Raw genomic sequence first — 25,179 nt, 5'->3', positions numbered from 1 at the left:
CTGGCCTTTACCTCATACACAAAATTATTTGGTGTGTAGGTTTTATTAGTGGAAGTTTAATGCAGGTAAAGTCGAGTTTGCAAAGGATACACGATTCGGTATTATTTCGTATTACGAAATGTAATTTTTTTAAATAATTGGTTATTTTTGACAGTATATTCAATTCAATTCAATTCAATTCAATTTATTGCATTCTACAATATTATTATGAAAGATGTTAATAATGGATAAAGTACATTGTAGACCCTGTCGGGCGCAGCAATTAGAAGCGAGGAGGGCGACGATCCTTAAATTGTCATATAGATTTAAATAATTCAATTTCAATTTCATCAATTTAATTAAATTCGAATTAAATTCCAAATTAATTTAATTATTTTATTATTTTAACGATTTTTTTTTATTTCCATATGTTTTATTTTATTTTAATGCAATTTAATGTAGTTGTTCATATTTTTATATTATAATATATATATATATATATATATATATATATATATATATATATATATATATATATATATATATATATATATATATATATATATATATATATATATATGTTCGTTATGTGTCCATGGCACTACTCATGTCTATTACTTTCCATCAAGTGGTTAATTCGATTTAAAAACATTTAGATAATCAACAGATTTTGAAAAGAAGGAGGTTTTTAATTCTATTTTATTTTTCTATGTTTGTTACTTCATAACTCCGTCAGTTGTTAACCGAATTGGAGAGCAGGGAGAGATCGTTGGTAACGCAGACTAGTTTCATTGCTAACAATATATCCTATCAAGTCGTCTACCCCGTGGTCGTCCTGGAAAACATTGTGCTGAATTACAAATAACCCATCACGATGGGTTAACTGAGCCTTTCATTCTCACTTATCATACCTCATTGGTACCCCACCTGCGTATACCATTTGCTCAGGCTGATTAACCATTCCATTATCATTCATTAAAAAAAAAAAAAAGAAAAATAGGTAGAATATATAAATAAATACGCCACGATAAATCTGCCATATATTTCTCAGTTTCATTTTATATAATTACATTCAACAAACAATATTCGCGATTTTACACGTAAATAACATTTTCTTTTTTTTTTTTTATAGAAAACAATGTGTATTCGTCTAAAGCATTTATTTTCATTACCGTATACATGTTTTTATCTAGTTTTACATTTGACTAATCATTGTGACGTTACGCAATAGTCACGTGCTCGTCACGTAATTACGAATAATAATTTAGTGTTACTAAATTAAACTAAATTATACATTTATATTATATTTTAATTATTAATTAATTGAAATAATAATTTTTAATTAAATGCAATATTAAATGTATATTAAATTTGGAATGGCAAATTAATGAAAGGAATTTGCGAAGCTAATGTTCGACCTCCAATAATCAGGAGGCTCTTGAAGAAGAAATAAAAATGGTATCTTCGTTGAATAACATTATTGATACTGTTTATAAAATTAATAAACTATTTAATTTGTTATTAAAATATTATTTATCATAAAATAATGACAAATTATATAAACTAAATTACAAAATAAATTAGTATTATCAACATCAAAGTGAAATAGTGTGAAAGTTACAATATATTAGTTTTATTAACATAGAATGGCACATATTATCCTATATTCTATATTTTACAAGTTATGGCCAATTGTAACCCAGCCTTACAATTGACGATATTAAGTAAACATTGTTAGTATTAGAATTTTATAAACTAAGTTAACAATTTAAAATAAATTCTAATACAAATTAACATTTTTAAACTGAAGCTTGAAAAATAACGTCAGTCCATGTGATTGTTTATTTTCCTATTCATTTGTTCACTGTTGCATCTCTCTGAAAAAAAAAAAAAATATTATTACAAAATTCACATCTCCTCTCTGAAGGAGAGGAGATGGCAACTAACCCCCGGCAGAAGCACAGTCAGGGCCCCAGGGAGAGAAACCGGCGTACAATGCGGACAGAATCTAAAAGCACCGCTTTCTGCAACTTTCCCGGGAGTGAGCCGCCTCGGAATCCCAACCGTCTGAGATGTTGTTCCAGACTGGTTGGGATTAGACCGTTCACCGACAAAACGATTGGAATGATCTCAGTGGACGTCACCCCCCACATTTCGGTCACCTCGTGAGCCAGGTCGAGATATTTTCTCTTTTTCTCGGTTTCGGTTTTTATTATCATTATCATTATAAGATATAATTTAATAATAATAAAATAAAATAATAATATATAAAATAAATTTTATAATTTGTATGTATATTTTATTCTCCCTATCCCGTGGGTGTTGTAAAAGCCGACTAAGGGAAGGTGAGGGATGGGCAGCAGCGTCCCTATTAAAACATTTCTAAAACCTGACTGCGGTTGCCAACCCGCCTGCCAAACGTGGCAACTACTGGCAGCACTCTCCAAGAGGAGGCTTATGTTCAGCAGTGGACAGTTAAAGGCTGATATGACGGTGTATTTTCATATGACTAATTTTTTTATACCACGTACGTGGTAAACAAGCATATAGCCCGTCTGATGGTAAATGTTCACTGTAGCCTTTGAACCGAGTCAAGCGTACCAAGCTGGTATCCTGGTGTTCAAACTCATAGATGAGAGCATAAGGGTCTGAAGGTGACTTGTAGTAGCTCTAGTGAGATCATTCACGAAAGGAAATGAGTGTGAAATTGAATGAAAGAAAAAGAAAAATTATATAAAGAAAAAATTAAAAGCTATTTTACCATCATTTGCCAGATTTTGATTTTCGCCAGTAGTTCATCATCTAACATTGGTTTCGCTTCGAGATTCCTGCTAATGGTGGAATCTAGGATAATGTTCTCGTTGTCGGCTCTGGAAAGTATTTAAAATGATTACGTTTATTGCGATAGATGAATGGATGTTTGTTACTCTTTCACGCAAAAACTATTTAACAGATTTGAATGAAACTTGGTTCACAGATAGGTTAGTATTCTAACTTAGCGCGTAGGATAGTTTACGCGGGTTATAAATAGTAAATAATAAAAAAGTATAATTATTAATTTCGTAAATATATTATTTATCTATGCATGGCATGGTATGGCATAAAAACATATTGATACGATATAGCAAATATATGCTTATTAAGAAAGTATCATTGTATTATGAAGTTGTATGAATACCCCAATAATTATCATTTTCTATCGAAGGTAACGTGTTGCTGTGTACGGTTTTGGGATCGGAAAATTTGAGTCCTTATTCACTTGCTTTTTTTTTCAGTGGGATGTTTAGTTTAAAGGCAAAGAATGCGACCCTATATATAGCCAGTTATAAAGTATTAAAAAAATATTTATAAATAACATCTTGAGGGGGAAAGGGATTGTTAGTAATGGAGATTGAGAATCCCATTGGTCGACCTCCTCGCGGTTCCCCCTGGAAACTATCATGATTAAATCCTGATGAATTCATCATGATGGGCTAACTGGCCTGTTTTCATCCTCATCGATCACCCTTCACTGGTGCTCGCCAGCGTATCCCGTTAGCGCAAGCGGGGTTACTATTTTATTTTCTACCAATAAAAAAAAAATAACATCTTGACAGTACTACTATACTGCCATCTTTTAAATAAAGAAAGAAATTGTGTCTAAAGTTTACTTGAGTTTGTCCGAAGCGGTTGAGTCGTTGGGCACATCCACCTGATAGATGGCGTTGATATCATCATTCCTCAAATTCAATTGCCGAGGTCGTGTCTGTAAGTTTACGAATACAATATATAGATGGCGTTATATTTCAGAAGTTTAACGTTTGAAACTAGATGTCGCACCGAGATAAAGTTCGTATAAAGTTGGTTTTAAAACCAACATTAATTAATTAATTAAACATACATTCAAAACAAACGGATTATATTTAAATATAATCCGTTTGTTTTTGCATATTTAGTAAACAATAATAATATAAGTTTTTATAGAAATAACTGTGTATAAAATAAAAAATAAATAGAGATGTATTAATTTATGTTATTTTTGTCTGTTTATTATTTTTTGTCTTATTCATACTTAAATTGCCAATTTAAACATATTAACAGTCCACCTGATAGAAAGTGGTACCATGGACATAATAGAATATATATTGCCGCCCGTGATACCTTTCATGAGTTTCAAGAAATTTTAACAAGAAATTTGGCACAATAGACTAATTGACCTACTTCCATCTTTACCTATCATCTTTTAATAGTGCCCTGCTAGCGTATACCAATAGCATAGACAGGGTTATCATTCCATTAAATAAATATGTTATTCTAATAGTGACAAATACGTGCCCAATAGTGGGATATTAATACATTCTTATGGTAATACAGTGGGACGGAATCCTCGGCCTAAGTACTATTCTTTTTTATCTATATTATTTATAAGATCCATATATTTTAAAACTTTGTACAAAAGTCGATTGCTTGGGTACCTCTGTCCTCTTCGTGTTTCAACCGTGAAGCAGTTGTGTTTGCATGGCTGTGTTTCGGTTTAAAGGGTGGGATATGGCGTGAATTTACAGGGTACAGAGGAATAACACCTTAGTCCTCAGGAATGGCAACGCATGGGAAGTATCATGGGCGAAACAGTATACTCTGTTATGTCCATGGTACTGCTCATGTCTATAGGCGACGGTTACCACTTTCCATCAGGTGGGCCGTCAGCTTGTTTGCCATTCTAAGTTGTATAAAACAAAAAAAATTATATCATTACTAACCAATTCTGTATTAGAAGCAATACGCCGAAGCATTCTTGTGAGGTACCAGTCTGAAGCGCTGACTGGCGGCCTGCCTGACCGTTTGCCGTGAGCTGGAAAATTATATTACGATTAATTAATTAAAACAATATAATTACTCTTTTTATTATTAAAACAAAATGTTGCGTTGGTTTGGTCATTTGGAGAGGATGGATGAAAAAAGAATTACGAATGAGATTTATCGAGCAAGAATGAATGGAGATGTCAGTAGGGGCCGCCCTAGACGGACGTATATTGACCAAGTAGGCGACGTGCTGAAGAAGGGCCAAATTAAAAGTACCCGTAACCGGCGAGCGTGTATGAAGATTGATGAATGTGGAAGAAGCGAAAGAGGTTTGTTTGAATCGAAGCATTTGGCGTTCCATTATTTCTGCCTACCCTAATGGGAGACAGGCGACAGATATGTATGTATTTATGTAAAATAAAATAAATCGAATTACTATATATATATATATATATATATATATATATATATATATATATATATATATATATATATATATATATATATATATATATATATATATATATATATATATATATATATATATATATATATTCCTAAACAATTAGTTTTTTAATGCTACCAAAAATTAGAAATTAAATTATTGTAACTTTTGTTTTAAATATTTGCACGCTTGATCTAAGTAGATTTTGTAAGATAGTTTTAATTTATAAGATCTAATGTTTTATAGCCAAAATCATAGGAAATAAAAGTATTATTATTATAGTTTTTTATATCAATAATTCCAAGTTAACAACTTCTCCTAAGCTACGTTGTTCAAAACCTATTTAATAAAATTATTAATAATTAAAAGCAATAGCAAAAACGTAGGTTTTATGAAATTTTAACATAGAAGTTCCTTACTTAGTTACTAAGTGTGATCATGAATGAATGATCGATCAATGCACGGAATTTTTAATGAATGTGATTTTAGACACAGTATTTTATTTTATTTATTTATTCTTTATTGTACACAAAAAATTACAACATAATATATATAAAATAAAGATGTACAACAGGCGAGCTTAACTCTGTAAGAGTTCTCTTCCAGCAAACCCTGAGTGGAAAGGAGCATTAATTACTAGTGAGCAGTGTGCGTACAATAATAGAAAGAAACATTATAGATATTTCTATTAAAAAATAATAAATATGTTGACATATATAAATAACTCATACAATTAAAATCAAAATACATATATATATATATATATATATATATATATATATATATATATATATATATACAAAATACGTACATATACATACATAGACATAATAAGTTTATGAGAACAGAAGATGCTCTTTTAATCTGCTCTTGAATATATTCAGCGATTGACTTTCACGAATATGCAGTGGAAGAGAGTTCCATAGTGTAGCCGCATGAACCGTAAACGATCCACTATAGCATGAGGAGGTATGAGGAGGGACAGTGCATTTAAATAAATAAATATAATGTTAGCAGAGATTTAAAAGAGCAAGTTTCGAGTTTCTTTTCAGTAAATATTCCAAAACCTGCAGTAGATTCATGACAAATGACGATTTAAAAGTGCTTGTAAACACGTCTATTTAAATAAAGATAATTCGAATTTGTATTCCAGGAAACGGTAGATAATCCATTGTCAATAGCTAATCCTATATAATGTTTTTTTGTTATACAACTTAGAATGGCAAACAAGCTGACGGCCCATCTAATGGAAAGTGGTAACCGTCGCCTATAGACATGAGCAGTACCATGGACATAACTGAGTATACTGTTTCGCCCATGATACCCCCATGCGTTGTCATTCCTGAGGACACAGGTGTTATTCATCTGTACCCAGTAAATTCACGCCATATCCCACCCTTCATACCGAAACACAGCCATGCAAACACAACTGCTTTACAGTTGAAACACGAATGGGACAGAGGTACCCAAGCAATCGACTTTTGTACAAAGTCTCCCTCTGGTAAAATGTAGATAATTTATTAACTTTTTACTTCAATCGATTATGCAATAGTGCGGTTTATTATACCATGTTATAAACAAGCATTTATTCACATATAATATAAATGTGACATAATAAACTCTTGTTTACTAGCACCTCTATGGGGCAAAAATATATACGATAATCAACAGCTCCGCAGTCGTGTACCAATCAATTTTGCTCTATAACAACTTTTTTACTCCGCGGAGCGAAGTTATCTACAATCCTCACAAAATGAATGTTAAACTAACAGTAAACTTTCATTACCATTATATTAGCCGTTACTTGTCTTTTACTAAACATAGGCTTGGAAGGGATGGCCTATTCTATGCTGAGGCCATAAGGTCGACATTATGAATGTCACAGTGGATTCTAAGATATTCACAATACTGCTCATGTCTATAGGCGACGATTATAAGTTTTCTAGCAAATGAATCGTCGGTTTGTTTGTAATTTTTTTGTAACTATCATAAAAAGTAAAAAAAAAAATTATGATGAGTTAATTAATAAAATTATGTCATAATTGATATTATTTTATTAACTGATTAAAAAGAATGCAGAAAATCCTTAAACTAGTTAGAAAAACTGGGTAAATTCTGTGCCTGTGACATAACTAATATATTAATTGGTAACACACTTCTTATATTAATGATCGCTTACAAGTCACGCAAGCAATTGCCTATAGTTGTTCCGAAGTTAGTTCCCAGCCTCGGCCCGGCTCTTTGTCCGAGTTTACACGAAAATCTGCCAAATCATTTGTATTCATTTAATATTTTGGAAGTTATTGTAGGTGGTATATATAACTTTATCATAATAACAACTTTTCGATTTGTTTCTATATATAATTTGTAATTGATTTTGCGATAAAATATATTATATACAAGCATTATGCCACGGTTTTACCCATGAGAATTAGTACTTAGAATATTCTAAGCGCTAAGTTAGAATTCAACCTACCCGCAACTATAATCCTTTCAGTTTTTGTTTGAAAAAATAACAAACAATATCCATTAATTTTTTTTGGATTTCGTACATTCATTTATTTTAGCCTTAGTCTGTTCCCTGGTGGAAGCTTTACCCAATGCTTTCCACCATGCGATCCTCCGTTTTTCGCATCCATCCACTTCTGGCTGTCTTATTAATGTCGTCGGGATATTCTTCTAAAGTATCTCATCTTGTACGTCCCCTACACTCCAAAACCTTACTTCCTTACCTACCAACGACTTCGATAAATACGCAGACCATCGCCACTTCAGTTGTTGAGTTTTAATTTCCGTCGTATTTTCTCTTTGCGCATCATGTTTCTTAAAGAAATTCCCAACACAGCTTTCTCCATCGCTAATCAGGGTCGGACTGAGCTGGAAGAACCGGTTGTTGCTGACCAAAAACCCGGGATCCGAGACTAGATGATGGTAATTGCATTAGTTGGTAGCGACACTGCAAGAGCCGCATATCAGACTCGTGGCAGGTCCACGCTGGCTGGGGCCCGGATGGCAAATGGCACCTCGACTATTTGGGCAGTCCGACGTTGTCGCTCAGTCTTTAACTGTAGAACTTTTCATTTATGGATTAATTTAACGGTGGTGGCACTGATTATTTATTTAGTAAATTTGTATATATTTGGTGTCTATGATTTCAGTCGTTGGTGATTAATAGAAGAGTAACCCGCGTTAAAACTGATCGATCGAAATGAATTATCAAGATCTGTTTGGAAATTGGCAAAAAAAAAATTTATAAAATGAACAGAAAAATTGGAACCTCCTCTTTTAGGAAGTGGTTTAAAAAATTATTCAAACAAATAAAATTTTGGAATTATATTTTTCGTTTGTATAAATAAAATCCGTTATTGTCTGTATATAAGAGGTATTTTTAAGAGCTGTGGATTTTCGTATAAAATAAATAAATAAATAAACCCATACCAAACAAAGTACAATAATAATGTTAGAAAGGAAATTGGATCAATTCACCTTTATAATGAACATTACACCCACATGATATTTTTATTTGTTCCCATCTGTCTTCGTGCCCGGTGCCCATGGTAATGACTGTAGGAGGTGTAAGTGCAAACTGATGATGCACTATTACATGAATGGGTGTGTTGATAAAAAATAATAATAAACATTCCTGGCCCCACCGTTAGATGGAGCTACGAAGCAAATGCAATCAGTGTGTGTAACAGGACCACTCCTTACAGCAATCTATTGAGAAGGCCTTTGTGTGATGGACAAATTATGTGTACCAAAGTGTAGATTAGATTTACATAAAAGGAATGCATATTGTATGGCTATTAAAGTTTACAATCATCTACCAAATTACATTAGAGAAATAACAGCCCATACAGTGTTCAAACATAAACTTAGGAATTGGCTGTTATGTAATAATTTTTATACCATCAATGAATATTTAACTAAAAAAAACAAATGTACTTGACAGTCTATAATAGAGATGTGATTGACGCTTTGGCTCTTGTTTTCTTTTCTATTTACTGTAATAAATTATGTGTGTGTTAAATAGTATGACTAATAAGGGGAAATATAATGTAGAATTATGTAATTTTTTCATATTATTAATAATTTGCACGCCGACATAGAGGCAGAATGTATATGGGAAATGTAAACCTCTTTTATCAAAAACTACCTACATTCTAGCAAAATAAATTCATTTCAAATTCAATTCATTTCATTTCATTTCATTTCATTTCATTTCATTTCATTTAATTTAATTTCATTTCATTTCATTTCATTTCATTTCATTTCATTTCATTTCATTTCATTTCATTTCATTTCATTTCATATGCCCAGCAGCAGCCAATTAATGTTTAAAATGGTCATGATATACAATGGTATATGTAGGGCATGTTACACAATGCTATTAAGTAGTTTTTCTTTATATTTTTAATTCGGATTTGTAAGGATCTTTATTTGTCTTCTGGAATTAGCAGTGAAGTTTGGCCAGCAATCCATAGTAATCTAATCTGTATTTTGTGTTTGATGAAATAGATAGTTCGGCTATCTATTCCCGCATCTTGCAGAGCCTGACTTTTTTTGCAATCGCCATGGTTCTCTTTAGCAATTTTACCATCACAATCAAGTGTAAAACTTCTTATCTGTTGGTAAGATACGAAGTTTTAGAAGAAAGACAACTCATGCTGTTTTTCAGTTTATCAAAGAACCTCTACAGTGATTACGCCCAATTTATCTTCAAAATCCTTCTTCACATTAGGTCTTCTACATTAGCCCATGATTTGCATCTGTATACAAATTCTATAGATTTTCTTCCAATAATCAAAATAATTTAACAATGCACGACATTTCTGCTCACTTTTGCAGGTATTTTATGTAATCTTACCATCCAATGCACTAAGCATGTTTAGCCAAAATAAACTGGCAAGAAATAGAAGTTCTTTTCGAAAATATGAAATAATTGTCATGAACTTCAATGAAGATTGATACAAATCAATAAATAGACGGACAAGTTAAAATTATAAGAATTCAGTCCATAGTAATATATTGCGTTTTTTGAATCCATGTAAAGAAATAACTTCGAATTAATTTTGCTAAACAAAACGGGTCAACTGTGTAAGTACCGCTTTTAATTACATTTTTGTTTAATTGTGATTAAAAAGCGTCACGAAAAAGGGAAAAGCATGAGTCAGTCTTATACATCGAGTTCAATTATATTTTTAGGTACATTTAATTTGTCTATTTCAATCCTTTTCTAGTTATCTTCTATTTTATGTCTTTTCATCCGATTTCAAAAAGAAAGAAATTCTCAGTTTGTTTCTTTTAATGTTTGTAACCTCATAATTCTCTTATAAATCAATTTGCTTTTTTTTATTTGCAAACATATTCTTGCCATTTAATGCCATAGAAATTTTATCAAAATAAATTCTGTATTTACGTTTTTAAACCTAAACAACTGGGTTTACTGCAATTGAAGTCGATTTTTTTTTGTGAAACAATCTTAATAAATTATCAATTTTCTTGCAATAAACTTCTACTTAATGCAAGCTGTATATGGTGTCCGAGTTAAGGGCCTGGATTCCTGAGATACAGATCTCTGATCCAGTTTAGGGTCCAGTCTCCCACAAGTTTTGCAGACTATTGTAATTATACGAAATGAATAAAAAAAAAAAAACTTGTACCTATTATAATTCTCACAGATAATTTTTTATCTTCCAATATCGTAATTGTTTACACCTACGATTGCAATTATCCGAGAATCGATATTAGCCTCAATTAACTAATAAGTAAAGATATTCATTCGAACGTGATCATTCAACGAATCATTAATACGACGAAACGTGCTCAGTCAGCGGATTTAATTGTTAACACTAGCTTTTACCGGTGACTTCGTCCGCATAGCCGGCATAAAATTAATAATGTTCTTTAACGTCCCACATCGTATTTGATTGGTTACGCAGTTCAGGTAGTTAACAAACTCACGTTCATAATTATATATTTTTTTATACCACTGAGGTGGCAAACAAGCATACGGCCCACCTGATGTTAAGTGGTTACCGTAGCCTATGAGCACCTGCAATAGCAGAGGTATTACGCGTGCGTTGCCAAACCTGAAGAAACCTCTTTACCCCCCTTTTGAAGAATATGTATGTATTTATTAAGTAAGGATAAGATATCAAAGTATGATATATATTATACAGAGTGGTATCGAATGCTCTACCAGAGAGAGATGAAGATTTTCTCACAGACAGAAGGATCAAAAAATGCCAAAATTTCAGCCTCCCGTACTGAGACGAACAACGTGGTCGTCGTAATAGGCGATTAAGGGAACTAAAAAGTCGAGGAATGGGCAGCAGCGTCCCTTTTAAAACATCACCAAAGCCTGTGTTTGTCAACCCACCAAAGTGGGCAACTACTGGTAAACCCCTCCTTTATGGAGGAGGCCTATTTTCGGTAGTTTATATTTTATAGCTGACATGATGGTAATATAAGACGGCTGACGATGATTTACTGAGACGTTATGTCTAGTTGTCAAAATGGTTTGAGGATTTTTTTGTCATGTTTCGACCCATAGGATGTTTCTCAAGAAATATGTAACTTGTTCTAGAGCAGCCTTTCCTAAACTGGGCGATAACGCCCCCTTGTGGGCGCCGCAGGCCTAAACGGGGGCGGTAAGAGACCCAGAAAAAATGGGGGCGTTGTGTAGAGGCTGGGGGGTTGATTTGTTGATCTTGATGTAATAGTGATTTTTAAGTAGGTGAAAAAACGGGGGCGCTAAAAAATTCTTTACTCTCAAAGTGGGCAGTAGATAAAATAAGTTTGGGAATCCCTGTTCTACAGTTACCGTTAAATTACAGTTATCATTTTAGTTCACTATTAGTTTCAAACCACTATTTACATAAATAGATTAGAAATATTAAAAACTGTTATTGGAAATTGACTTATAAGTATAACGTCGGGATGCACTCTTTTCTTCCTCCATCGGATAAAGGCACCTTTATTTCAGTGCGGTACCCTTAAATTGGTTTTAATTAGGGCAGGTACATGTTAATTCATATTCAGCCAGCAAACCGTGTGCACGACCGGCTCACGGGTATCAACGCATTTAAATTGCGTCTGTAATTACAAATGGCTGACGGAACAGCTTACAGCTGTCAGATGTCGGCTCAACGATTAAATTTACTGTCACTTTATTGGTTACTACAAGGAAACACCGCGGTTTTGTCTGTACACAGGCTGATATCGCTCAATTTGTTGTGGTTTAAATATACAGTTATAAATATCGGCGTTGCAAGCGTGAATCGTGGTGAAAATCATATGTGCAAGTCTAAAATATTATCTATTCATGTACTAATTTAACTCAAATCTGATCAACTGTTTAGGGGTCATTGAGTAGTAAAGTACCCAAATTTCATTAGGAATTTTGACATTTATGATGATTAGCATAGTCTAAAGAATTCTTTATTGCTACTTACAATTGCAAAGTCTAGAATTTTATTAGTTCTTGTCAAACACTTGCTATAAAGGAACGTACTCTCTGCGCAATATCCCTTATCTATCTTCACAATATTTTGGCTAATTGTAAATCAATGATATTTTATTGCAATCAAAAAGGTTTACTTTCATGTTGTTTCTATAATAATTTTTTTTTGAGTAAAATCTTGTTGCAAACCAAAATCTACTCGTGAACACATGACATTTTAAATTTAAATAATATTTCTAATTTAATGTACATATCTATGGCACTGCATCAAGAGAAGGAGTAAACATCCAACAATAATAACCTCTGTTGAGGTTTTATTTATGTTACTTTTAAAAATAGAACCTATTTATTTTCTTTTTCTGTCAATTAATATTTTGTTATTAGGGCACGTCATTTTTAAATATCACTATTATTGTACTAGGGAAAAAATATAATATATCTTCATACAGTATTTTCTATTCTATTGTTCTATCCAACGAACCCTTCATAACCTCAAAAACTTCTGCGTTGACCATATTAGCAGAATATTAATAAGAATAACAACATAATGTACTTATATTTATTATTTGAAGCCTAATGACACGTATAACGTAATATAAAGATTAAACATAAGCTTACGGATTAAAATAACACTGTTATTAACGATACGGCGGTCACAATAAATGAAAGATATTGCTCGCGAGCACTGCCAGAGATAATGTAATACTGTACTAGTCACTATTAAAGCTAAAAAATCGATATTATTGTATAAATTGCATTACAATTACAGAGAATCTATAGAATTGAAGGAGATACTGATGTAATATAAATATTGGAAGGGATCATAAATATTTATTGTCGTATAATTTTTTTTTTTAAAAGAGTTTATTTGGAATTAAAGATTATATTTTTCAAGAATATTTAATAGACTACCTTCATTTATATTTTTTTTTATAAAATTCTTTCCTGTGGGTGTAGTAAGAGGCGACTAAGGGAATAAAATTTTTGAAAGATGGACATCAGTCTCTCTCTTAAAACATCAACACTAACAGCGGCTGTCAACCCACTTGTCAAGCGTGACAACTACTGGCAAAACCTCCTTCTTGTTGGGGAAGCCTATGTTCAGAAGTGGACAGTTTAACAGCTGATATAATGAACAAAAATATTTTACTACAAATTTGTACTATTAAAAAAACTAGACCAAACAAGCCTGAGAGCTACCGTGGGTAATGGAAACGCATTAAGTAGCTGGGCTAGTATAGTTTATTTTTTTTTTTATATTTACAAAAAAAAAGTTATAATATTATTACCATTCAGTAGTTTTAAATGATTAATTGAATATTTTTAACTTCCTAATAGTAACTCGTATTCGTGAGCAAGCCGGGCTACTTAATGCGTTTCCATTACCCACGGTAGCTCTCAGGCTTGTTTGGTCTAGTGGATAGAGATTTGAATCAGTTCTTACAAGTGAACTAAATTTAAATAGTTTTTGCTATTCGAAAGTAGGTAGTTCTCTCAAATATAATTTATTTTAATAGAAATTAATGAAAATGTAAACAGACGATTAATCGATCCGACCATTAGACAGTGTGTTGAAGATCAATAGTAATGTAAACAAATAATAAATCGATTAGTGAATTTTTTTTATTGCACAATAAAACTTTGTTCAAGTGGCGAGCTTAATGCCATATGGCATTCTCTATCAGCTAACCATTAGGTTAAAACAGAAAGCGTATGAAGGGCAGATGTGGTGAAAAATATATGACATAATTATTGTAACTTAATGAAATAATTATATATAATTCATAAAAAATACACATATAGTATATAAATATTACTTTTAATATCTTATATATAAAATTCTCGTGTCGCGGTGTTTGTTACCAAACTCCTCCGAAACGGCTTTACCGATTTTTATGAAATTTTGTGTGCATATTGGGTAGGTCTGAGAATCGGCCAACATCTATTTTTCATACCCCTCAATGATAAGGGTGACCCTCCCCAAAATTTTTTTTTATTTTTTTAACAAATTTTTCCATTTTTATTTTATTATGATTTAGCATCGAAAACTACATACAACTTCAAATTTTCACGCTTTTACGATCAACCCCTGTTTTTGAATCGCGATTTTTATATTTCGCAATAACTTAACGGTTAATAGTTACAACGTTTACGGGGTCAGCTAGTTTTAATATATATTAAACATATATTAAAACAGCGATAAGTATAGTAACTATTGAGTAATTTATAGCTAGAGCTGGCTTTTGTTGACTCAACAAATAAATGGAAATGGATTGAATGTGTCAATTTCTTACTAATTCCATTAGGAGAGTGTTTCTTTAATAATTTAAACGGAACTATATAGATGTAAATGTTACATAGTATAAGTAAGTAGTAAGTAAAGTAGTAAAAAATACTTAAGTGAATTTAATAATTCTTTTATCTATAGAAAGCTACATTCGTAGATAGTAATATGGGCTGTATTTCATTAAAAAGAGAACGAATTTTTCTTTTTATCTAAATAGGTCGTCGTTATCATCATTGTTTTTGTACAAAATCATCATCGACTTTATACAAAAGTCGTTTGCTTGGGCATCTCTGTCCCATTCGTGTTTCTATCGTGAAGCAGTTATGTTTGCATGGCTGTGTTTCGGTTTGAAGGGTAGGATATGGCAGTGAATTTACAGGGTACAAAAGAATAACGCCTGAGTTTTTTTTTATACAACTTAGAATGGCAAACAAGCTGATGGCCCACCTGATGGAAAGTGGTAACCGTCGTCTATAGACATGAGCAATACCATGGACATAACAGAGTATACTGTTCTTTTCAGTTCTTAGGAATGGTAACGCATGGGGAGTATCATGGGCGAAACAGTTTATGTTCATGGTACTGGCTCATGTCTATAGGCGACGGTTACTATTTTCCAACAAGTGGGCCGTCAGCTTTTTTACCATTGTAAGTTACATAAAAAAAATCTATGCATAGTTGCTGTAGAAACACGAGTGAGACAAATCTATCCATATATGAGTAAAATATTTTTCTACAGTCTCCCATGGATTTTAAGAAATTCATTCTTTAAAATTATAGTTTTAAAGTGTGTATTGTGATTTAGACTTTGCGGTTAATATCTCCGTGAGTCAGTAACAAGCTGCTTTTTGTGTAATATATTTATTTATATTACAGTCTCAGCATGAGGTGTGTATTAAACTCGACGGGTTATACGAAATATATCCTATTATGATATGTGTAAAGCAGGCTTTTAAACTCCCAAACAAGTCTATTCAAACTAAATGTGTATAAATGTACTCACCTCCCCAACACGAGTGTCCGTAGCTTAGACACGAGCCTGCAAAGTAAACAAGAGTAATTAAAATTCAAATAGTTATAATTATGCTTAATAGTTTCACATGATTTTATTAATATAATTTTAATGATATGATATTAAATGTAGTTTTTGTTATTTTTGAATCGAATCATGAGTTCGAACGTATTATTTTTAGTCAAACTATTAAAATGTTTTGTTATCCATCAATACTAAATGGATAAAAGTTTTACTCAAAATAATAATAATAATATAATTCTTACAAAATAGAAATTAAATTAATTATTAGATAATAAAAATTTAAAATTTTAATTAAAGATAAAATAAATTCTCTGAGGTCACCGTCAACTGGTAGGGAATCTAGGAGACTTGCTGTATTTCCACGCTGAATGGCTAAGGAGATCCGCTGACCGATGTATTGGCCAGCCTTTTAGTCGCCAAAAGTTGCTACAAGCTGGCGTGATATCTCTTTAAAAAGACTCATTGTCAGGGGTCCAACGGATCCAGAATCTCAACTTCAAACGCCGCAAAGGTAAAGGTAAAGGTTTTTACGGCGCTTGATAGTCTTTTTTAACTTTGCCGCAACATGCCAGTTGCGTCATAATTAAAAATTAAAAAAAGAACTTCAATTGTTATATATCTTTATAATACATACTTACGGCTTGAAATGTCAATCTACTTTGTCATAGTGACAAATTCTTTATGGCATAGGATTTATATAAGATTCAATGTAATTAAAATAGTATATACAGTGTGACAAATAGTTTACATGTGAAATTATTACCTATCTTTATATTGTATTTACATATATATACAGGGGTAGTCATAAATAATATACCAAGCTAAATATCTCATGTGAAATTACGAATTTGCTTATTTTTAAAGATTTTATTATTCTTATTATTTCTTTTTTTATGTTTGTTAATCTTTTACTCAAAAACTACTGAACGAATTAAAATGAAATTTAGTACAAGGTTTACTATATCCTAACTTAGCACTTCGGATATTTTATACACTGAAGTATCCTAAGCGCGCAGTACACGCGGGTAAAGTCGCAAAATAGAGCTAGTTATTTATTTATTCATTAGTACAAATATGTGTACATGGCGGACTTAATGCTAAAAGCATTCTCTCCCAGTCAACCATAGGGAAGTGTCAGAATACTCGAATGCGGAACTAGTAATTATTGATATACATACATACGAAAATTACATATATAAACGAATAAATATATATGAATAACAAATATACTTACACATATATGACATATACTATATTATACACGAATTTGGGAATAATATAAAGCACTTATTGCTCGGATAAAAATAAAAAGTGAGCGTGAACGCTTTTTTTGAAAGACGGTTTAGTCGGTAGTCTCTTAATGGCATCAGGAAGCGCGTTCCAGAGTCGTGAAGAATGTAGGAGAAAAGAGTTTGAAGCGTAACCAGTACGGTGAGAGGGGAAAGATAATTGAAGAGTATTATTGGAACGAAGGTTACGTTCGTGAGTTTAAAAAAGATAATAGAATTTACTCCTTAAGTAGTTAGTTCAATAATAACACTAAGTATTGAGTGTAACTGTAGTCACACTACAAAATTAACGATGTGCAAACTCACTAAAGTTGTCACAATCCATTTCAATGAATTATCTCTGCTTCATAGCACTCTAGTGTTTATACATACACCTTTACTGAGCGGACGTATATAGGATGCGCCATAAACCTAACACGGAATATTAGCCGTGAGTAGCCTTTAATGGGATCAGGGCATCATAACTTATATGCATTAAACTGATAGTGAATCTGTTTATTAATAGAGCTAAGATGTATCAGGTAAGTGCCATGCGATTTTTATGTCCAGATAATTATAATTTTCCTTCTAATAAATGTGAAAGTTTATATTTATGTTTGGATGTGTATTAAGGTGGTTAGTTAGAGTCAGTCAGTCCAAGTCTTTTTAACCCTTTTTAATGGTTTTTTTTTTTTGATGAGTGATAATGGTATGGTAACCCCGCCTGCGCTAACGAGATATGCTGGCGGAGCACCAGTGAAGTGTGACAGATGAGAATGGAAACAGGTCAGTTAGCTCATCATGATGAATTCATCAGGAATTAACCATGATAGTTTCCAGGGAGATCCGCAAGGAGGTCGACCTGGTTGGGTATATTGATAGCAATGGGATTCTCAGTCTCCATTACTAACAATCTCTTTCCCCCATTTTAATGGATGTTAATGAAATGGTAAACATGCCTGCGCTATTGCTATACGCTGGTGGGGCACTAGTGAGGGATGATAGGTGATATTGAACTCAAGCCAGTTGGCCCATCACGATTAATTTGACAATAATTATAATTAATCACGTTATTTTAATTAATTTACATTTATTATTAATCATGATGGTTTCCAGGAAGAATCGTGTTAACATCGACCTGACAGTGTGACGGCTAGCAATGAGGATTAACGTCCGCTTTACTAACAATCCTTTCCCCCCCTCTTATAATATTGCATTTTACATTCAATTATAATGTAGGTACATAACAGATGGCCGCGTGGTCCCGGCATAGAATAAGCCACCCCTTCCTTTCCCGTGGGTGTCGTAAGAACCGATGAAGGAAGGAGGAGGTATGGACAGCAGAATCTCTCTTAAAATATCATTAAAGCCTGACTGCAGTTGTCAATCCGCCTGCCAAGCGTGGCAACTACTGGCAAAACCACCCAAGGGGGAGGCTTATGTTTGACAGTTAAAGGATGGTATGATGATGATGACATGACAGATGTCCCCGAAATTTAATTTTGTTATTTATGCATTAACTTAAAGAATTAAATTAGTTATATTCATAAAGATTTATATATGTAAAAAAGGAATAAGGGTTCTGTAATTGAATATACTTGTACACTAATCTGCCCATATTATGAACAGTAATGGCGTCGAATGGCGCTTCATACGTTAAATATAACAATTTATATATTTTAAATATATTAATTCAAGTCTTGTGTTTTTGTTATGTTTTAAAAGACATTCTTAAATTGAAAATGTAAATAAATAAGATGATTTATTACATTTAAATTAGACGTAATAATTATTGTGATAAAGTACTTATAATTATGGCAACATTTGTTGAGGAGTATGATGGATTTCCCAGTTTTATAGTGAATAATAAATAAATAATTGTTTTTTTTAGTAATAAATTATTTCCGGATATTTGATAAGGAGGCTTTTAAATAAGGAATAAATAGTATTTATATTTGCTATCATCAGATAATTAGTTGAAAATTAAAATCAATATACAAATAAATGTTTTAAATTAAGCGGAGTTTATACATGCTCTTGCATTGTTTGTATGAGACAAAGAAAAATGCGGTTTTTACGTTTTTTAAGAATGTTTTGAATTTTTTTCTGTTTCCTTTTTCGAATTTTAAGGAATATTAAAAAAAAAGCTGCCTTATAGGCACAGCTGTACAGACATTTTGGTTTTTACTATATACTATAATTGTCGAAAGATGAGGAAGTAAATTAAATTGTTACACTACTGCATGTTATACACTGTACTCGTAAATAAGAGGCGTAAATCACTTTCCAGCAGATGGCTCTTTACTTTGTTTTTCATTTTCAATAACATACAAAAATATTACTTTACAAGTGTTCCAGTGAAATATCGTACTCGCATTTTATTTTAAAATCTCTGTGTGGTAAATAAAATTCGCGTTTGTTATGATAAATGCATTGTAGCTGAATGCAAATCGAAGTGATTTTGTTCATTTATCGGTCCAATGGGAAATCTCTATACGTTCATTGGAAAATAATAATTCTTCTATTGCAAATGAACCTTTACAGACTCTGCTCTCAGTTCTCGGAACTAATCAAACATAAATATTCTTGGGATATCGAAAGAAAATACTCCATTTAAATTTCGTATTTATTAAAAAAGTATTACATGTTTTATAATTTTGTCGGACTAGTGCAAAAGAAAATTAAAAAAATGTTTTTTTTTTTAACTCAGAAGGCAAACGTGAATGCGGCTCACCTGATAATAAATTACTACTGTCGCCCATGATCACCCACTACACTAGAGGTATTACAGGTGTGTCGACCTTTTAAAAAGGAATATTTATTTATTTATTTCTTATTGCATTCCGTAATATAATTAGTAGATAACATTTCAACTTCAATTATGGACCCTGTTGGGCACAGCAAGTACGTGAGAGGAGGACAACACTTTTTTTCACTTTAGAAATAGTCTAAGGATCTGTTACAATATTATCCAGCTCTTTTCTTGATGGTATGATGTTTCATTTTGGATCCAATCATTGTACAGTATCATTGTAAAGAGCATATTCCTTTTTAAAAAGCCGGCAGCACATCTGCAATGCCTTTGTTGTTGTGGGTGATTATGTGCGGCGGCAGTCACTTACCATCAGGTAAATTGTAGCTCGTTTGCTCCCTGTGTTGTAAAAAAAATAAAATAAAAAAAAGTATTTTAAAAAATTTAATAAAATGAGGGGATTACCGGAAAAGTAGGAAAAAAATAATACAGGCGGTCCTCGACTTACGTCGTTTCGATTTACGTCGTTTCAAGTTACGTCAAACAATGTTTTGACACTATTCCTCAAGCATACGTCATTTGTTTCGATTTCCGGCATATCGGAGAATTCACTTGTCGCAAGGTCAATGTCCGTGAGGGGCGCGGGCGGGGCGCAGTGTCGTCTCGTGCGGGGAATACCCCGCAAATGTCGCTGATTTTGTTTAGTACATTCAGGGACAACGGACAATCAAGACGTAATAAATTAGTTTTTTTGCATCTTTGACAGTTTTTGTGTTTACATACATATTTAAGTGAATTTTAAACAATGCCACCTAAACAAGACAGTAATAATAAAGTGAAGAAGAGAGTAAGAAAGTCAATTACAATGGAGGTTAAATCTAAGATTTTAAAACTCAAAGATCGCGGTTATTCGACTTCATCTATTGGACGAGAACTTAATTTATCACGCACGACGGTACAAACAATATTGAAAGATAAAGAAAAACTCTTAACAGCTCTTCCTTCCGTCTCTTCAAACAGCACTATTATACGCAAAAGGAATGCTTTAATTTATGAAATGGAAAAACTGTTGTACAATTGGATTCAAGATCAAACTCAGCGACGGGTTCCTCTAAGTTTGGCTATTATACAAAATAAGGCGCTGAGTATCATCAACACACTGCAAAATAAACGTGGCGAGAATAATAGTGACGAAACAAAATGTTTTTCTGCCAGTCGCGGATGGTTCATGCGCTTTAAAACGAGATATTCGTTACATAACATTCGAGTGCAAGGAGAAGCTGCTAGTGCCGATCATGTGGCTGCTCAGAGTTTTCCTGGAATATTAAAGGAAATTATCGAAAGTGGAGACTATTCGCCTAAACAAATTTTTAACGTGGACGAAACTGGTTTGTTTTGGAAAAAAATGCCCTCTCGTACTTTTATATCACAGGAAGAAAAGTCTATGCCTGGATTTAAAGCGGCTAAAGATCGTTTGACGTTGTTATTGGGTTCGAATGTTGAAGGTGATCTTAAATTGAAACCCCTTTTAGTTTATAGGTCTGAAAATCCTCGAGCTCTCAAAAATTACGTCAAGAGTACTCTTCCAGTTATATGGAAGGCTAATCCAAAGGCATGGGTTACATCAATACTTTTTGAAGAATGGTTTACTAAGCATTTTATACCTGAAGTGAAACAGTACTGTTCAAACAATAATTTGGCTTATAAAGCTTTACTTATTTTGGACAATGCTCCCGGCCATCCTGTGCGTATTGCCGATATTGATCCTCAAATCAAAGTCGTGTTCCTGCCTCCCAACACCACTTCGTTGTTACAGCCGATGGATCAAGGAGTTATCGCATCTTTTAAGGCCTATTATCTCAGGAGAACTTTTTCACAGGCTGTAAAGGCTAATGAAAATGATGGCATGGAGCTGAGAGATTTTTGGAAAAGTTATAATATCCTGCAATGCGTAAAAAATATTGCTACTTCATGGGATGAGGTGACACCCAACAATTTAAAAGGAGTGTGGAAAAAGTTATGCCCATTTTTTTTTGAGCCATCTGAAAGTTCTACATCTACAGATCAACCAAATGTCGATGAGATCACAACTGACATTGTTCATTTGGCTAACCGTTTGCCTGACATTGCAGTTACTACTGATGATATTGATGATCTGTTAAGCTCACATTCGCAAGAACTGACTGATGAAGATCTTATTGAATTGGAGGCACAAGTACAAAAGGAAGCACTCGAGTCACAAGAAATAGCTTCTTCTATTAGTGACTCTGAAAAAGAACTTACACTAAAAAAACTTTCCGTAGCCTTTGCAAATTTGAAGAATGCCATGAAAATTTTTGAAGAAAATGATCCTAATTTTGAGAGAAGTTTTAACGTTAATAACAAAATTTGTGCAGCCTATCACTGTTACCAAGATCTGTATGATAGCAAGAAGAAAGAAGCCAAGCAATCTAGAATTGATAGTTTCTTTAAGCCAAAAGTTTAATTTATTATTTATCATTACATATGTATAAGTTTTATAATTATTATTAAAATTAATAACACACAAATACCAAAAATAACTAGCAATTTCATAAGTGCATAATATATAATTATTTTAAGAACTTACTTTTAATAATAAAGTACGTCCTTTGTTATAAATGCAGTTTTTTTTATTATTTCGAGTCCGTGTGGAACCTAACCCTTGAGTTTTACATGTAAACATATGAAAAAATATGTCTCGACTTACGTCGTTTCGATTTACGTCGCGTATTTCGAGAACCTAACATGCCGTAAGTACGAGGACTGCCTGTATACTAATTAGTTTATTGGCACAAAAATGTTTTCAATTGTTTTTTTTTATAATTGTTGCATCATACTACATGTCAATCATTGTCGTTTCCGAATGAAACTTTGTATTGCAAATTTTGAAATTGATTTTATTCTAAACAAATAAACTAAAACTATATAAATAGATGCTTTAAATTTAAATATATATGGGATTAGCTATTTTTGTACAGTGTACATTTATTAGGCCCACGTTAAGTCTGAAATACATCCTTTGTTCATTATCAAATTGACGTTAATATTCCTACAGACATGTACCAACATTGCACGTGAATAGACCTAATGAAGGCTATTGAGAACTTGATTCACACAACAAAATTCTGGGAAGAAAAAACCTGATTCGATATACATTAACAAAATGGCAGCGAATAAACGAGTTGCACGTAGGCGTGAACGATTAAACAAAGAAGTTATAATCATTGTATGTAACGCAAAACTTGTACGTATATATATATATATATATATATATATATATATATATATATATATATTATATAACACAAATTATTTAATTATCAATCATGTCATATCTTTATTGTTTCCTCCAAAAGATTACAAAAGTAAACTTATTATAAATTATTATGAATTTACTAGGTGCAGAGGAATAACACCTGAGTCCTCAGGAATGGCAACGCATGGGGGGTATCATGGGCGAAACAGTATACTCTGTTATGTCCATGATACTGCTCATGTCTATAGGCGACGGTTACCACTTTCCATCAGGTGAGCCGTCAGCTTGTTTGCCATTCTAAGTGTATAAAAAAAAATATAAATAATTACAAGAAATGATCACAATGAGAAAACAATTGGCGACGTTATCGCTAAAAGTGATCTCTTTCAGGCAACCTTTGGATGGAGAAGAGTAATTATAAACAGTTTGATCGGAGGCACGATGAAAATTCTATTATTTCTAAATATGGAGATGTAATACATGTAATTTACCTCACTTATTCCACCAAGAGTTAGCATTGGAAACGTGACCTTAGTTCCTGTGGTGCGGTAACGCATATCACAGGCATCATAGTAGGATTTTATGATATCAATGATACTATAATGCCCATAAATGATGTTCACCATTTTCCATCAAGTTGGTGATCAGCTTGTTTACAATATGAAGTTGAATAACCTAAACATTTTGCCCTGAAAAGCCTTCATTTTACAACTAGACCATTACGAGCTGTATTGATAATTTCCGAGATATATTTTTTATTTATAAATTGTAAATTAATTCACAGAGAACGTGTCTTTCATGCATCGATTAAAGTATTCAGATCGTTTTAATTTGGCCATTATATTTATACGTAATAAAATCGATATTACTAGCATCTTTTTAAAGGACTGTTCTATAAATGGAACTAAAAATATTTTCAAAGAAACATTTTTCGAAAAACGACAAAAAAAGAGCCGTTCACATTAATTTGGAGGCTGGATGCGCCGTGTTTGGAATGGACGACTGAAATTTTTTCGTCATTTTTCTATCGATTTTCGGTATGTTTATTTGTAAATATTTTCAGTTTCCTTAATAGATTATTCCCTTAACAGACTATGGTTATGTATTTCGATTTCACTTTATAAGATATACAAATTGCAACAGGTGCATACACATGCAGAGTGTGGTAAAAGTTTTAGCAGCACAAAAATAAAAGTGTGATTTTAGAAGCACTATAATATTTGAATAATGTTTCGTGATATCCTTATTATCTAATTTATTAAATAATTTATTATTATTATTATAAACAAGAAAAATTTAAAAGAAATCAGTGCATCAAAACATATAACTTACGCTTTTCTTCAGAGATTTTCGCAATGATCTCAATAATATAAAAAAAATATATCAATGTAATTAAAAAAAGTAAATAATTTTATTCACTTTTAACTTGTAAAATAAATATGGCGCTAATCTTTTATTTTCCAAATTGTTTTTCACGTTTGGTGTTTTGACACGCAGATCGGTAAACACAAAAGACAAGCTTTTGATATTTGCCGATTTACATATCAATACACAGATCATGGGATTAAGAATTAAAAAAAACATCAATTCAATAGACAACCTGATGGTGAAAGCTTTGGCATTTCATTACTCATATTGAGTGTTTGATATTGCGTATTTTTTTAAAGAGAGAAAATGCATCGCATGGTATTGTATGTACATTGTATTAGGTATACTGTTTAAATATATGGCAGAGTGAAACAATAATCATTAGTATGTTGTATTTAATCGAAAAGTTATTTGAAATATATATAAAATAATTTAATTTAATTTGTGAATATTTATCAATGTATAATATAGAAAATTAAAAGTAATGTATGTAAAAAGAGTCGTTTTGAAATTATTTGAT

At 32.2% G+C, this 25,179-nt stretch overlaps 1 protein-coding gene across 3 annotated transcripts in view; it reads right to left on the bottom strand.

Moving 5' to 3' along the window:
• Window positions 1-984: 984 nt before the first annotated feature.
• LOC128200159 (uncharacterized) overlaps window positions 985-25,179 on the bottom strand; it is a 49,308-nt gene continuing 25,113 nt past the window's right edge. For 2 of the 3 annotated variants that reach the window (XM_052892606.1, XM_052892608.1), the window contains 5 exons: window positions 15,962-15,997; window positions 4,719-4,810; window positions 3,630-3,724; window positions 2,741-2,849; window positions 987-1,856 (listed from right to left, as the gene is read on the bottom strand). In XM_052892606.1, the coding sequence (XP_052748566.1) occupies window positions 1,833-1,856; window positions 2,741-2,849; window positions 3,630-3,724; window positions 4,719-4,810; window positions 15,962-15,997 (356 nt within the window). In that variant the 3' untranslated portion in view covers window positions 987-1,832. Of the gene's footprint in view, window positions 1,857-2,740; window positions 2,850-3,629; window positions 3,725-4,718; window positions 4,811-15,961; window positions 15,998-25,179 lie in introns of all 3 variants that reach the window. The other variant, XM_052892607.1, reaches the window with a different exon arrangement.

This window comes from Galleria mellonella, unplaced genomic scaffold, assembly GCF_026898425.1.
Source record: "Galleria mellonella isolate WM207_F2 unplaced genomic scaffold, CSIRO_AGI_GalMel_v1 utg159, whole genome shotgun sequence".
In the NCBI taxonomy this organism is placed as follows: Eukaryota; Metazoa; Arthropoda; class Insecta; order Lepidoptera; family Pyralidae; genus Galleria; species Galleria mellonella.
Note: the sequence above shows the minus strand (reverse complement) of the source record. Positions and strands in the feature narration are given on the sequence as shown.